The sequence below is a fragment of the Mobula hypostoma genome, chromosome 3 (genome assembly GCF_963921235.1).
Source record: "Mobula hypostoma chromosome 3, sMobHyp1.1, whole genome shotgun sequence".
In the NCBI taxonomy this organism is placed as follows: domain Eukaryota; kingdom Metazoa; phylum Chordata; class Chondrichthyes; order Myliobatiformes; family Myliobatidae; genus Mobula; species Mobula hypostoma.
In genome coordinates, this window is record NC_086099.1 from 93583742 (window position 1) to 93601374 (window position 17633).

General features: G+C 40.6%; 1 protein-coding gene across 1 annotated transcript in view; it reads left to right on the forward strand.

Moving 5' to 3' along the window:
- LOC134343716 (collagen alpha-1(XXV) chain-like) overlaps positions 1-17633 on the forward strand; it is a 168686-nt gene that overhangs the window by 57581 nt on the left and 93472 nt on the right. The window contains exons 12-14 of the mRNA XM_063042467.1: positions 5552-5584; positions 5687-5722; positions 13690-13734. Coding sequence (XP_062898537.1) covers positions 5552-5584; positions 5687-5722; positions 13690-13734 — 114 coding nt within the window. The remainder of the gene's footprint in view (positions 1-5551; positions 5585-5686; positions 5723-13689; positions 13735-17633) is intronic.

Sequence of the window (17633 nt, forward strand, 5' to 3'; positions counted from 1 at the left end):
TGCTTGGAGCAATAGTAAGGTAAGGAAGACTTATTACCATATCAGGAACGAATTTGATAGGTAAAAGTTCCATCTGTTGTAACAATACAGAAAAGTTACATCACAGCAGGAAATCTAATGCTCAAGGTAAACCTTTTTCCTTCTTTGGTTTTTGGATTTAGAAGCAAGCTTATGGTCAATTTTCCAAAAAGCAGAAATCCCAGATAGTAAAAGCAACGGAATTTGGGCAACGGCAGAGTTTTAAAACTTCCTAGTGTTTCATGGATGCCAGAGTCCAAACACTTTTATGGCATATCATTTTTTTCTCTTTGCCAGCAACACGCAAACAAAATGCTGGAGGAACTCAGCAGGTCAGGCAGCAACTATGGAGGGGAATGAATGGTCAACAGTTCAGCCCAGGGCACCAGCAGAGCCCTGATGTCTTTTGAATAGTGCCAGTAGATCCTTTACTTTCCACCAGAGAGAGCAGACAGCTCTTCCAGCGGTGTAATACGCCTTCGGGTTCGGATCAAACCGGCGGCACAGCATATATTCTCAATTCGCTGAATGTGGTTTGAATCAGACTCTGACTCCGTGAGTGCTGCCACTAACGAAAGCTAACACAGTATCTACAATCACACATAGTTAAGTGGTTCATCTCTGGCGGTATTCAGTCCCGTTGAGTTTTAACCCAAAAGGAGATGCAACTGACTTGACACCCTATTCTGACCTCAATCAGAGCTACATCGACGAATGCATTTCAAGCCTTCTGCAATCTGAAGTGTGTGGTGCAGTGGTGCGGCAAGTAGAGCCATTGCCTCACAGCACCAGTTTAATCCTGACCTTGGGTGCTGCCTGTTTGGAGTTTGCACGTTCTCTCTCTGTGATTGTGTGCAATTGCTTCGAGTGTCCCAGTTTTCTCCCATGTCCCAAGAAGTGGAGTTTGCTAGGTTAATTGTCCACTGTACGTTGCCCAGATTGTGTCAGTGAGTGGAAGAATCTGGGGAGGGGTGCTTGAATAAATGTGAAAAGAATTTTTTTTCCTTTTTTTTCTTTTTCAGTATTAATCCCATTTTAAAAATTCTTTTCAAAAATAAAAAGTGGTCAGTGCAAACTCAATGGGCTGAATGGCCTGTTTCTAGGCTATAAAGTATGATTCTCTGATTTGTTTTAAAATATGATTACGAATTTCAAAAAAAGATCTTATTTTGCCACACACATAAAATGCTTGAGGAACTCAGCAGGTCAGGCATCATCGATGGAAAAGATGATGAAGGGTCTCAGCCTGAAATGTTGACTGTTTTACTCTGCCTGACCTGCTGAGTTTCTCCAGCACTTTGTGGGTGTCGCTTTGGATTTCCAGCATCTCCAGATTTTCTCATGTTTGTGATCTTATTTTGCCACTTTTCCAAACTGATGTGTCTGTGACAGCCCGCTGGAGACAAGTCAAACCTTCCATCTTCTAAAAACTTAACCCCACTCCCCACCTCAAATCACCTCAGGGAAGTAGCAAATCCAGACAGTTAAAATGTTGTCTTGGAAATCTGTCACCTCCACTGAAGATCAGCTGAACCAAGATCAGGAAACTCTTTTCCTAGATGCTGCCTGGCCTGCTGAGTTCCTCCTGCATTTTAATAGATTTAACATAGAAAACCTACAGCACAATACAGGTCCTTCGGCCCACATTGCTGTGCGGAAATTACCTAGGGTTACCCATAGCCGTCTATTTTTCTGAGCTCCATGTACCTGTCCAGGAGTCTCTTAAAAGACCCTATCGTATCCACCTCCACCACCGTCACCAGCAGCCCATTCCACGCACTCACCACTCTCTGCATAAAAAACTTACCCCTGACATGTCCCCTGTACCTACTTCCAAGCACCTTAAAACTGTACCCTCTCATGCTAGCCATTTCAGCCCTGGGAAAAAGCCTCTGACTATCCACACGATCATTTTGAGTTTGTTGCTCGGATTTCCAACATCTGCAGATTCTCTCTTGTTTGCGATTAGAAAAGTCCCGTGGTTTCGACTCATTAAAGATACATTTCCTATGTATTCTCAGAATTACTCTAGTCACTGTTGTGACTCTTGTAAATGAGCTTCAGGATGCTAATATAGATATATACCTGTCTGTGTCTTAGTGACACTGTGCCCAGTTTCCCAAGTTTGATCATCAATGCTTTGTTGATGGCTGGGTTATATCAATGGAACATCATTATATTTTTTTTTCAACCATGACCTGCAGCTCTCTGTGGCCTCTGTGAACCCAAATGTCTGTGCTGAGTGTAATTAATCCCTGCTGTGGTTGGTCGAAGTAGCTTACAATGGACAGCAGATACCTTAAAGTTTAGCTTTATAATAAACATTCATGTTATTAATGTATATGTCAAATGTATATGTTTTTATAGTTGATGTTTAAGTATCATGTGGCAGAGGGTTTTGTGGAGAAAACTGTAATAAGTGAGAGGAGTTGTGTCAGGAAGTCATCGTAACTGCAAGTCCCAGTTATTGTGACTGTGACTAGCAGTCAGCATAAAATAAAACCTGCCTCAACTGCTTACAAAAACAAGAGATGCTGGAAACACTCAACAGGTCAGGACCCATTTGTAGAAGAGAACCAGGGCTAACGTCTCAGGTCAATAGTTTTTCATCAAAATTGGGAAAAAAGCAAAGAAGCTTATCGAGCTGCAGGAAGGGAGGATGGCTATAATAGGGTAAAAGCAGGGAATAGGCTGGACAGTGAGAGAATGGTCGCAGTTAAGCAGTGGGGCCATTTGCAAAGGAAAATGGACAAGAAACTGTAGAGGTTGTGAAATGCAGAGCAAAAGGACATGTCCGGAAGGCCATGCTGGGCATTTCCTCCACTTCCAGAGCGATATAACAAACAATCATATCCAAAATCACAGATGGGCAACTGATACAGACAGAGAAATCAAGTTACATGCTGTTGAAGAATTCAGTATGAAGGCCAGAAGACTGCTGGGCACATCCTCCTACTCTGTATTTCACAGCTCCTACAAACGTCTGTCTCACTCTCACCTTCTCACTCTCTCACTGCTTGGGCTCATTCACTGACCAGATGACCTTGTTTACAGCTTATCCCCATAGCCATCTGCTTTCACCCCGTCTGAGGCATCCTCCCTCCCCCACACACTGTTCAGGTGGACAAACTTCTTTCATTTGCTTCCTAGTTCTGACAAAGCGTCTCTGACCTAAAGCATTGGCTCTGTTTCTCTTCGCACCAATGTGACTTGAGTATTTCCAGTATTTTATGACTTTATCCTGGATTTCCAGTATCTGCATAGTTTTGATAGTCCTTCAGAAAAAGAGTTCAAGGACATCAGAACATCATTAAGAAAACCTTCAGCAAGCAGAGTGAGAAAAGACTCCCACTGATGCAGTTGACACTATTAATTAATTATTTCTAAAAATTACAGAAGTAAATTTTTTAACAGGATTAGGACTTTGGGTGTCCTTTCAAAAGAGAGGAAGGAAAAATCATAGGCACTGTATCCCTATATTTTCTGTACAATTCCCTGGCATTGGTATCAGCAGAGAATCACCCTGCAGTTCATGTCCAGGCTGATGAAGTATTCCATGAATGTTCTGTCTCTAATGCTGCAAGAACTCTGGAGATGTGGCTGCAGAAAATAAACAATCAGGAATAAGGAGTGGAAGACAATTAATTTTCTGGACCTTTGGAGCTCCGGGAATTTTTATACCAAACTTTCCTTGAGGAAAAATATACATGCAGAAAAATTCTTAATAGTAAATGACATGCAACAGACAGAATGGGAAAGCCCGAAAGCCTACTTAACTTATATTATCTTAATTCTTTCTTTAGGATTTTAATGTTTCAGGATTTGATTTGGCAATGCACCTGAAGTTGAATTTGGTTTACCTGTGGGGATTGGTCAGCGTGATAAGCAAGCCATGAGCATTACAGTGAGAAGCTTTCACTTTCCTATTTGTTTGAGCCCTACAGGACAATGTGTTGGAATGTCAATAATGGCTTCAATGTTGTGGATTAGAATGAAGCTTAATGCAGGAATAACAAAATGAGTTTTCTTTCATGATTCCTGTGTCATTTTTTTTGGTTTTATGGAAGGTATTGGGAAACTTAATTATATTAAAAGCACTAGCCCCTAGCAAATGTAAATAAATGCAATTTTTATAATTGCAAATTGCTTTGTAAAACACAGCGTGAATAAAACATAAAAATCCATTAAAAATTTCAGATCCTTCTGTTTTGTTCATAACTGTGAAGCAGAAAATATCAGTCTGCCTAAAATCAAGCTAATTCAAATAAAGCATTTGGTTTGGCCTAGTTAATAAATCTGAACTCATCAGCAAACTCTGATTGTAATAAGTCAAGTTTGAATATTAACTTCTCAAAGTGGTATGACATACAGTTAGTTTCTGTAAGCAGTGAGTCAGTATCATACCTTTTACCTCTAGCACTTGACTGGCAAATGGTATAATCTATTCTCTCTCACAATTTGGATGAAGTGGAGCTGAATCCTTTTAAGCAGTAAAGTTTCACAGCATTTCATATTGGCTATCTCAGAGACTCCTCACTGATGACTTTTCCTGGTCTCAGTGGGATCCAATCAATAGAGTGGATGGAGTTTTGATTTTACAGGTGGCTATAAACTGATAGGTACTAAGACTGGGTGAAAAAGGGATGTTCATCCATGCTGAGATTAGCATTGTCGTGATAGTACCTGGAAACTATTAATTTGCAATGAAGTATGATGGACGTGTTCAGAATTCTAGGGCTACAAGAAAGTAGAGTGAAAGGATACTGATGTCTTCTGGATTACGCCCGTTTACAGGCAATGACTGTATCACTAACCACCTTTAGATTACACACTGTGCACTAATACAAAGCGTATGTTATCTTTTCAAATCGGAGACTGATAGTAATGATGTGTGGACCCATTGATTATGCTGTGTGTTTTATAAATTCTTTTCCTCTGAAGACCAACAACAGAAATGTCCTCCTTCCCACCGGTTAATTCCTTAGGACCTACAGCTTTTGTTTGGAGTGTTTTTATTCTCTCAGATCTGCTGAAGATGAGCATGTAATCCAGAGGCTATGAATTTCCAGATGTTCAATGATCAAGACTGTAATTCTGCATCATCTCACACCTGGGCCACCAGGTGCATGGCCGAAGAACTACAAGTGAAACAAGTATTTATCCATCTTGCTTCACTTGCCATGGATGATTATGGAGAGGCACAGGCAGAAATAGTGCTGCTTTAACCCAGAGCTGCCAAGCATTCTGATTTGATCAAAGAGACAAACTATTTGGAGCAATAAGGGCAGAAAGAAAGGGTTGCATTTGTATTGTCCCTTTACGCCTCCAGCATATGCCATAGCAGCAGGTTTCAAATGAAATATAGCTTATGACAATTTTAATATAAACTAATGCAGAAGTCCATTTGTATCCAATAAAGATCCTGAAAACAAGAGTGAAATGAACGGCCAGATCACCTGCAAAGAATATGCCCTGGCTGTCTACTTCCTTGTGTGGTTAATGACTGCTTTCTTTTTCCTGTGATTGTACTTAGGGTGACCCTGGATCTTCAGCTGCAGGAATAAAGGTTAGACGGGTCCTTCTACTGAAATTCCAGGCTCTAATGTTTCTTTGGCTCTATTTGGACCATTGGGTGAATGGCATCTTTCTTTTAATGTTTACTCTACAGGGAGAACCAGGTGAAACTGGAGCTCATGGACAAAAGGTAAATCAGAGGACAAAAAGCATGCCTTGTATTCTTTCTATCTGTTATATGACTATGAGTTTGCAGATGGGTTAGTCTTCGGGCAGAGTGATTTGGGCTTTCTGGATTTGCTTTTGCATCTGCTGATTACCTAGGAAGGAAGGAACAAGAGGAAATAATTAACATGGGGGCAGGGACAGGCATCTCAGATGATAACCAAAGCTGACTATACAATAGTAAGCAGTTCAGAATAAGTCAAAGTAATAACAATTAAAGGATTGTGATGTTTTCACTAACACACTTTATTGTGTTGCCCTAACACGCTCTAATCCTGAATGCTTTACTAAAACACTACCTGTGAATTTCATGCTCTTAAAAAACAATCATAAGAGATCATGATGAAGTTTTGAACATATCTACCAAACTTAAATTTATGAAGTACTTTTTGTATTTTCTAATTCTTTGCGTTTTTTTTTCATCTATACTATTTTGCAGTTCTCAATCCTTCACCAGGGATAATCTGAGTACATTGGATTTTAAAAGTTCAAATCTGTCCTGAAATCTACTTTTTTCAATAAATCTCGTTTTTTATTCTTCAAATTACAGCACTTTTGATTTGTTTTTAGTGATTAATTTAATATCATCCTGAAGTATTTGCAAGGAGAATAAATAAGGTTGACCTTTGACAGAACTGAGAAAGGTATTGTCAGTGAAAATACATTTAATATTAATGGGCCAAAAATTACGTGCAATCCTTCTCTTCCTTTATGAAGACAAATCATGTTTGTATAGAAATTACTAGGAATTAAAACCTACTATATTCCGAAGAGCAGTTTCAGCCTGAAGTTGTAGACCAGGAATAAAACCATAAGTCCACAAGTCATGGGAGCAGAATTAAGCCATTTGGCCCATCGAGTCTGCTCTGCCATTTCATCATGGCTAATCCATTTCCCTCTCAACCCCAATCTCATGCCTTCTCCCCATAACCTTTTACATCCAACTAATCAAGAGTCTATCAACCTCTGCCTTAAAAGCACCCAGTGACCTATCCTTCACAGCCACCTTTGGCAACAAATTCCACAGATTTATCTCTTCATCTCCCCCTGGCTAAATAAGTCCTCCTATTCTTTATTTAAAAATGGATGCCGCTCTATTTTGAGACTGTGCCCGCAGGTTCTAGACTCCCCCACCATAGGAAACATCTTCTACACATCCACTCTGTCTAGGCCTTTCAACATTTGATAGGTTTCAATGAGATTCCACACCCCGCCATTCTTCTAAATTCCAGTGAGTCTTCAATCACTGCTCATTGGATAACTTTTTCATTCCCGGAATCATTCTTGTGAACTTCCTCTGAACCATCTCCAATGTCAGCACATCCTTTCTTAAATAAGGGGACAAAAACTGCTCACAAGACTCCAAGTGAAGCCTCACCATTGCCTTATAAAGCCTCAGCATTACATCCTTACATTTGTCTTCCTCACCACTGATTCAACCTGCAAATTAACCTTTAGAGAATCTTTGTATCATCTACAAACTTGGCCACAAAGCCACCAATTTCATCATCCAAATCAGTGACATACAATGTAAAAAGCATCAGTCCCAACACCAACCCGTGTGGAACACCACTAGTCACTAGCGGCCAGCCAGAAAAGGCTCCCTTTATTCCCACTCTTTACCTCCTGCCAACCAGCCAATGCTCTATCCATGCTAGTATCTTTCCTGTAATACCCTGGGCTCTTACCTCATTTAGGAACCTCATGTGCAGCAACTTGTCAAGGTTCTTCTGAAAAGCCAAGTACACAACATCCACCGATTATCCTTTGACTATACTGCTTGTTATTTCTCAAAGAATTCCAACAGATTTGTCGAGCAAGGTTTTCCCTTAAGGAAACTATGCTGACTTTGGCCTATTTGTCATGTGCCTCCAGGTACCCAAAAACCACATCCTTAACAATTGACTCCAACAATTATTAATTGGGGAAGGGCAAATTATGAGGCTATAAGGCTAGAACTTGTGGGTGTGAATTGGGATGATGTTTTTGCAGGGAAATGCACTAAGGACATGTGGACATTGTTTAGGGATCTCTTGCAGGATGTTAGGGATAAATTTGTCCCGGTGAGGAAGATAAAGAATGGTAGGGTGAAGAAACCATGGGTGACAAGTGAGGTGGAAAATCTAGACAAGTGGAAGAAGGCAGCATACATGAGGTTTAGGAAGCAAGGATCAGATGGGGCTATTGAGGAATATAGGATAGCAAGAAAGGAGCTTAAGAAGGGGCTGAGAAGAGCAAGAAGGGGGCATGAGAAGGCCTTGGTGAGTAGGGTAAAGGAAAACCCCAAGGCATTCTTCAATTATGTAAAGAACAAAAGGATGACAGGAGTGAAGGTAGGACTGGTTAGAGATAAAGGTGGGAAGATGTGCCTGGAGGCTGTGGAAGTGAGCGAGGTCCTCAATGAATACTTCTCTTCGGTATTCACCAATGAGAGGGAACTTGATGACGGTGAGGACAATATGAGTGAGGTTGATGTTCTGGAGCATGTTGATATTAAGGGAGAGGAAGTGTTGAAGTTGTTAAAATACATTAGGACGGAGAAGTCCCTGGGGCCTGACAGAATATTCCCCAGGCTGCTCCACGAGGTGAGGGAAGAGATTGCTGAGCCTCTGGCTAGGATCCTTATGTCTTCATTGTCCAAGGGAATGGTACCGGAGGACTGGAGGGAGGCGAATGTTGTCCCCTTGTTCAAAAAAGGTAGTAGGGATAGTCCAGGTAATTATAGAGCAGTGAGCCTTACGTCTGTGGTAGGAAAGCTATTGGAAAAGATTCTTAGAAATAGGATCTATGGTCATTTAGAGAATCATGGTCTGATCAGGGACAGTCAGCATGGCTTTGTGAAGGGCAGATCGTGTCTAACAAGCCTGAAAGAGTTCTTTGAGGAGGTGACCAGGCATATAGATGAGGGTAGTGCAGTGGATGTGATCTACATGGATTTTAGTAAGGCATTTGACAAGGTTCCACACGGTAGGCTTATTCAGAAAGTCAGAAGGCATGGGATCCAGGGAAGTTTGGCCAGGTGGATTCAGAATTGGCTTGCCTGCAGAAGGCAGAGGGTCGTGGTGGAGGGAGTACATTCAGACTGGAAGGTTGTGACTAGTGGTGTCCCACAAGGATCTGTTCTGGGACCTCTACTTTTTGTGATTTTCATTAATGACCTTGATGTGGGGGTAGAAGGGTGTGTTGGCAAGTTTGCAGACGACACAAAGGTTGATGGTGTTGTAGATAGTGTAGAGGATTGTCAAAGATTGCAGAGAGACATTGATAGGATGCAGAAGTGGGCTGAGAAATGGCAGATGGAGTTCAACCCGGAGAAGTGTGAGGTGGTACACTTTGGAAGGACAAACTCCAAGGCAGAGTACAAAGTAAATGGCAGGATACTTGGTAGTGTGGAGGAGCAGAGGGATCTGGGGGTACATGTCCACAGATCCCTGAAAGTTGCCTCACAGGTAGATAGGGAGTTAAGAAAGCTTATGGGGTGTTAGCTTTCATAAGTCGAGAGATAGAGTTTAAGAGTCGCGATATAATGATGCAGCTCTATAAAACTCTGGTTAGGCCACACTTGGAGTACTGTGTCCAGTTCTGGTCGCCTCACTATAGGAAGGATGTGGAAGCATTGGAAAGGGTACAGAGGAGATTTACCAGGATGCTGCCTGGTTTAGAGAGTATGCATTATGATCAGAGATTAAGGGAGCTAGGGCTTTACTCTTTGGATAGAAGGAGACATGATAGAAGTGTATAAGATATTAAGAGGAATAGATAGAGTGGATAGCCAGCGCCTCTTCCCCAGGGCACCACTCCTCAATACAAGAGGACATGGCTTTAAGGTAAGGGGGTGGGAAGTTCAAGGGGGATATTAGAGGAAGGTTTTTTACTCAGAGAGTGGTTGGTGCGTGGAATGCACTGCCTGAGTCAGTGGTGGAGGCAGATACACTAGTGAAGTTAAAGAGACTACTAGACAGGTATATGAAGGAATTTAAGGTGGGGGGGGGTTACATGGGAGGCAGGGTTTGAGGGTCAGCACAACATTGTGGGCCGAAGGGCCTGTAATGTGCTGTACTATTTTATGTTCTGTGTTCTATAACATCTTCCCAACAACCAAGGTTAGGCTAACTGGCCTATAACTTCCCTTCTTCTGTCTCCCTCCCTTCTTGGAGTGGCATTCGCCCCCTATTTCACCCAATCTGACAGCTTTGCAGAAAGCATTTTAAGCATCCAATATGTTTTTGAATAAGAGTTTATTTCAATATATGCACCAAATACAGATTTTTAAGATTAAAATATAGAAGAGCATATATTTAGGAGCAGGAGCAGGATATTTGGGCCCTCAAGCCTGATTCACCCTTTAATAAGATCAAGGCTTCTCAAATTGTAATGTCAGCTCTGCATTCTTAAAACTACAATGACCTTGTATCCTTTGCTTATCAAGAATCTATTTAACTTTGCCTTAAGCTATCCAGAGCCTTTACTTTAACCGATCTTTGAGGGAGAAAATTTCACCTCATCACTATCTTAAATGTGAAAACCCTTCTTTTAAAGACTCCTAGTTCTAGATTCTCTCACAGAGCAACTATCCTTTCCCTATCCACCTTGTTGAAATCTCTCAGAAGCTTCATGTTTCACTTCAGTTCCCTCTCATTCTAAACTTCAACCGATACAAGCCTAGCTTGTCCAAACTTCCCTCAAAAGACAACCTCCCTATCCCACTTATCAAGCTAGTTAATTGACTCTGAAAATCTTTAAGTGCATTAACACCCTTTCTCAAATTAAAAAAATCAATACAGAATTCCAGAAATTATTTCACCTGAAACATAACCTCCCTCCAATGCCTCGAGCAATAAACGGTAACACTTGGTTGGCATGCCTGCACAGTCTAGCCTTTTGCAAACTATGCAATAGGATAACCAGACCCTTCTGCATCTCACAGCTTTGCAATCTCTCATTGAGATAATATATGGCCTTATTACCACCAAAGTGGGCAATTTCACATTTTCCATAATGCCACATTTTGCAAGTTGATGTTCAACTCACGATCTATCAATATCCCTTTTAACCTCATCGTGCTCCCTTATCTTCGCTTTTCCCCTTATCTTTGTGTCATCAGTGAATTTAGCAAAGTTTTCATATTTCATATTACCTTCTGATATAAAAGGCCACTCAACCCATTGAATCTGTGCTCACTGTCAGAGTTGGCGCCTTCATTTGTACGAACTATAAATGGTTGATTCTCCCCTGCTCTGGTCCTTATGGTATACCCCTCATTTTATCTTGCCAACCAGAAAAAGACAATCTGTGTCTGATCTGTCTTGGGTTCTCTTTGTCATATTATTCTAATTTGCAATATCCCCTTCAATTCTTCTGTACCATGTCACATTTCTTTGCCCAGTGTTTTGCCTCATAAATATGAATAACTGATCCTTTATTTTGGCATTGACCATGTTGACATCTTACCTTCTTAAAGCCCCAGAACTACACTGCCAAACAGCCTTTTTTAAAATTTTCTTTCTTCTTCCTCCCGTCCAATGATCGGGCTGAACTGATTCAGTTTATCACTTGTGTGGAGTATTTGCACCTGTTGTATCTTCCTATCAGCACTTCCTATTGTGACATAAGCACACCTAAAATTAGACTCTCAGGAGCTACCATGGCATATTGATCTGTGCTTCTTTCTCAAGTTTGACTCCAGATTAAATGCATCCATTAGCAGACAAATGAACACATTGATTATGAATGCTTTGTGAGTGAGATTTTGGGAGAAGGAGAGACTTCTCCAGGTACAGTAGCTGTAATGTTTTAAAAGCTCAGCCACCTTCTTCTTTCCCAAATACACCAACATATTAAATTCACATTGGTGGACTGCCCCAAAGATATATGCTGATCACATTTTGCTTATTTGTCCATTAATTTCTGTTATTACCAAGCTGTTGAATAATTTCTGATTGATGAGGTTGTCCGTGCTGATGTTTCCCTATTTAAAGGAGCATTGCATTCCTCTCCCTATCTATTTCACGTGTATGCATTTATGTCTCTCTGTGTGGTGCAGTACGTAGAAACGCAGTAGTTCCCTGTCTGTGTCCAGCTCGCTTTTGCTACAGAAATAACTGGAATGGTGTCGCAGGTAAAGGACATGGAAATGAGTTTTTAAACAAAAGTGTTGGAGATGTGAGATAGAGAGAAACAGAGCGCTGAAAATCCAGTGCACTTCAGTCACTAACTGAAACAAGAAGGAGAGTTTAACAACTTGGGTGAGACGTCTTACCACTTCTGATCAAAGATCATATCTAAAACATTTACCTCTTTGCTCCTGATACGCTTACGTTTCTGCCCCAACAGTAAATTACCTAGTATCTGTTGCAATGCCTGTTGGTGACATCATTGTTGGAGTTAGCTGGAGTTAGTCTGGGCATGGAAGTGATCAAAACAAGACATGTCTAGCGTCAAGTCGCTGAACTTCCATCAACTTCACATCAGCTAATCAGTGTGGTATGCATGGCATTCCACTGGTCCGTCAGAAACCAGCACATGTTCGAGTAACGATGCAGTAGCAGTCAATGCTCTGATCCTGTTGAATCTTGAAATTGTATTTTTATTTCAATGTTTGGAGTTTGTTTCTTTGCTATATAGGCAACAACATATTTTCTTTATCTTTTTTTCAAAAAGAAATGCTTTCTTATCCTAGTGATATCCCTTCAAAATTCATAAACAAAAACTTAGTGTCCCATCTGGATTGAACAAAAGAGCAACTGTGGTCAGTAAATCCTCTGAATCATGGCACATTGTAAGATAATCATAAATGAATCATTACTGCTCCCTCAGTAAGTAAGTTTGCCACTATGCATTGGCTTCACATGCAGTTGAGGACAGTCAGGGCTGAAATTCCATCTACTCTGAGCTAACTTACGTTAATAGTGAAATGTTCCAAATGGCCTCCACTCCTCTGGCCCGGAGATTCAGAAAAATCTATCCCTTTTGCTTTACTTCTTGCTACCAGTTCCCTCTGTAGAAAAGCACTTCTGTCATAGACGCCTGATGGGGCAAGGATCAAGGCTGCACCATCAGAAAGTGCACCAGAGAGTCCAGTTTACTACTGTCTAGAGATCTAGGCTCACGAGTTAGGAATGGTCATTTGGCGGAGCAATTTGTCCTGGTATATCTCAAGTACAAGAGTCAAGACATCTCAGGAAGGAAGAAAAAGAAAACAAATAGTCTTATTCAGTGGAAGATGTGCCTGTGAGTAAATCTTACACATTAGTAGTGACAGTACATCGCTAGCAATCAAAATCAAATAACAAGTACGTATCTGGTATTAAACTTGACTGACATCCTTCAAGCTGAACACCCCTAATAACATCTGCAGCAGTGCTTAATGCTAAGCCTGAACATTTGGGGCTTTTTTTGTTGAGCATGATCTGATTTACAGATTAAGATGCAAGGTTACTCAATGAAAATTAGTTCCAGAATGAGGGCCCATCTGAATGGTATAGGGGTTCATGTCCACCGGGAGATGGACCCAGACGACCAAAGCTTGTTTACTGTCAGTTCACCTCATTGCAATCATAAGGAGGAACCTTTTAGCTTTTCCATCCTGGCACCGAGTCCCAAATGTGAATGGGTCATGTTTTACTACATGGTGCCACCTAGTACTGCATTACAGTGACTTCACATACAGAATTGGCAATGTGAACGATTTTATACAACAACCTTGCCGCAGTTCACATTCATACGTGATTTATCAATAAAAAGCTAAAATACTCCCTTGCTGAAAAACAGATAAAATCACACTGCCTGGGAAAGAAATGAAAGGCCTATTATATTTGCTAACTTTTGATTCTTAAATTGGGGTATTGCTTAGCTACCATTGAGGTGGAGATAAAGAAGATTCTTGAGATAGCTGAACACTTTTCTATAATGTTTTGTAATTTTCCTATGTAGGGTGAACCAGGTCTTCCTGGGCTTCCTGGACTCCCTGGGATAAAGGTAATGACTGTTGCAGACTGTACTTTGGGATGGATGTGAAGTAAAGCTGTCGTTAGCCTGCCTGGTTTCTGATACTGGTCACTCGTTTCTGTCTGTGGCGCTTCCCATCATTTTATTTTTGACATTTGCTTTGGCAGTTTCAATTTGAAAATCGTCCACAGTTTGGATTCTGTAAATCGGAATCTATCAGAACTCTTTTTTTTAGATTTTTCTGCATTTTTTTCTCATTGAAGTTGATCAGATGGCGTATTTATACGCATTTGCACAAATCTGGCCGGGAAAGAAAACTTAATGAACAGAGCATTTTACAAAGGCACAATGTCAAATAAATATAATTATTGTAGAAAGGAATTTCCCAATTTCCTGACTAAAGTCCACCTGTGTTAATTATTGTAAACAGCATTTCCATGAAACCAATATATTGGAAGCTGAATTGGAATTGGTTAATTATTGTCACATGTACTAAGATATAGTCTCGTCTACAGTTCATATAAACCAAATTTTTACGTAGTGCATTGAGGTAGAGCAACGTAACAGCAATCGTCCTGATTGAGAGGGTAACAAACAGTCTGGAGCTACTTACTTCACTCAATCAAGAGATATGTTCATTTGAAGTTAGTACATGGAGACAACCTAGCTGTCAACATTCGAGGTAAATTTCTATACTGTATTTTTATTAATAACAGTTTCTGTATTAGAGGAAGAGGAATGCCTACTTGGTGCATTGGCAACATCCAAGCAGCGGAATTATTAATTTGGTTTGCTGATGTGCCATAAAACAGAAATGCTGCTTAGCCTTCCAGGGGCACTGTGGGACAGCTGGTGAAGCTGCAGTGCACAGCGCCAAAGATCAGTGTTCAGTCCTGACCTCCAGTGCTCTTTGTATGAAGCTTATACGTTTCCCCTGCAACCGTGCTGCTTTCCTCCTGGTGACCTGATTTCCTCCCAATCCCAGCGACGCGGGTTGATAGATTGGCAGGCTGCAATAGTGTGCGAGTGAATGGTAGAATCAGGGGAATATAAGAAGAATAAATTGGGATTAGTGTAAGTGTTTTCTTGATGGCTACCATGGGCTCAATGCTTGTTTCGATGTTGAATGCCTCCATACATTAACACTGTCAATAAATGAATGTCATTGTTGGATAGAGGAGGGTTCAGCATATGATTTGTTTAGAATCCCGATTTCTTATTCAACCAGCAGTGTTTGTCTCTGAGGCAGGAAACCATTTGCAGGGCCTCTGTACAGCAAAAAACAAAATGGGTGAATAGGTTCCATCATGGAAAACTTTGTTCTTGTGCTGTATGAGGAGTGATTAGTCCTCTTCCCGTCAAAATCAATTTGTTTCACACTCCAAAGTTATTAGGAACTACAAGTATTTCACAGTGGGATAAAGACGTTATTGGAATGAGGATAGTGTATTCTCACTAACTATATTGAAAATCAATTGCATTTGGTACACTGGACACAAAAGGATGAGTTGATTAACTTGTATTACTAACTTTTATAAAGAATAAAGGCAAGTAACTTTATATAAACAATTTAATCTATGTGGCCAAATGAACCCCTCAGTCTTCAAATTAATAGGGCCGGCACTGGATTTAGCACTTCGCTCTTCGTCCAGACCTGACACCAGCACCTGTAACTCTCCTGCCAGGCATAACCCAGTAAGTCTGTAACATGTCAGTCACCTACACCAACCCAGGAAGGATCAGGTGACAGGTGCCATGTAACATGTATTTAAGGTTACTAGTTCCTCGGTTAGGATATTTCACTGAGTGGAGAAACTGCAGATGAGTGCATTTACAAAAAGAGATACACTAGAATACATGAAGATCAAACGTGCTTCACTTCACTCTTAAACAGAAAGACTTTCAGAGCTTCCATCCCATCAAGATATTTGATCAGACTCACTACTCCCAATACCACTCTGACAAGCCAGTCATACAACAGTTTTACATCTGAACTCATATTGATACAAACTGTATAAATTGCACTGGAATCTTCTCCATGGTGCCTGTAGCTAGGCAAGAATATTCATTGAAATCCCAGGGAAATAAAGCAGTGGAACACACAACAACCCTTGCTGCCCTCCATACTACTGCCACCTTTTGACCATACAGCTTGCTTGTTACAGATGAATTAACCCTTCAAAAGAATTTCTACTCATTGACCCTAACAATGACCTCTAACAGGAACAAATTCTCACAGGAAACACAATCATATATCAACATTTAGATTACCTTTTACAACAAAAGTAACTCATTTTAATGATGTAAGATTGCAGTTTCATAAATTTGCAGGAAGTACAAATTGTCTCCTCCATTTTACCAAGGAAAACTGAAATACGGTAAAAAATGAATAGTGACACATCTGCTGGTAGCTTCATTCCCTTAAGTTGCTCCTGAAGAATTTCCTTCGTACAGGATTTTTGTAAAGAACAATGAAGCCATCAATTAATTTTACGTCCCAATAAGTTACCGAACTTGGCTGTTGTATTTGTCCAAATGTTAGACTAGACATGTTTTTCCCCAGTGAAATACAATCTACTCAATTTAACACTAAGCACTATGATTTTCACATCAGGAAAAAGTATGTTCTTTACAACTTCCAGTTCTGTCCAGCAAAATGTTCCTGAGATTTATTTTCAATTTTTAACATTGAAGAGTAAAATTAACGAAATATGAAACCCCTAGAAGTGTTTTCTTTATTCCGTTTTTAGCTTTTCAAAATTCCCTGTATTTTTTTTAGTTTGGAGTCCTGAATTTCTTCAGACATATAGTTACTGTCTTCCAATAAATTCACCAATTATGATACAATTTTGTTTATCCCTGTTCATTTAGTGTAGGAATTGCAGAGGAGTTTTGACAATGCCCTTCATTGCCAGTACCTATGTACATTTGGATTGTGTAATTTTATCAATGGTCAATAATACAAAAGTGAATGTGCACCTTTACAGACATGGGATTTGCTGCAAGGCGCAGTGTAATTTATTGTGCTTAAGTTTTTAAGCACCTCAGCTGTGCATTACTTCCTCTTAACTAGGAGAAAGCAAATTCACGGCCATTAAAAATCAAAATGCACTTTAATATTCTAGGAGACCAGTACAATTATCTGCTGCTCCAAGCACAGCTCTTGTACAGACAACTGCAAAACAGGCATGAGCCACTAAGGGTCACTAATAGTACTTTGTGGTGATTAGCATTGTTCAACTCTTCAGTCTGTTGTGCAGGAGATTTCCAAGCATAAAGGAAGTGTGTGTGTGTGTGTGTGTGTGTGTGTGTGTGTGTGTGCATTTGTGTACGTGTGTGTGCATGTGTCTGTGTGTGTGCCTGTGTGTGTGAGCATGTGTATGTCCATGTGTGTCCATGTGTGTGCATGTGTGTGTGCGTGTGTGTGTGTGTGTCTGTGTGTGTCTGTGTGTGTGTGTGCGCCTGTGTGTGTGAGCGTGTGTATGTCCATGTGTGTCCATGTGTGTGCATGTGTGTGTGCGTGTGTGTGTGTGTGTGTGTGTGTGTGTGTCTGTGTGTGTGTGTGCGCCTGTGTGTGTGAGCGTGTGTATGTCCATGTGTGTCCATGTGTGTGCATGTGTGTGTGTGTGTGTGTTTCCAAGAATACTTGTGAACTAGGATCTCGATGGTCACTCTTCTCTGACCTCTTCATCACTTTTTTGGAAATTCGGCTTGATCGGCTATTTGAAAATTCTAGCAACGATCATCTTTGAAGGTAACTTTGATTTAAGCAGCACTGCAAGAAGAATGCTATTAATGCAGATGCCTGTTGTCCATCTCGCAATATATTTGTCTGCCGAATTTAATAATTCTGAGAAGTAGGAGAGACATCCTGCTTTCAGGTACTATGTCAAGTTTTAGAAGTTGAGGATAAGACAAAACCTTGGCAA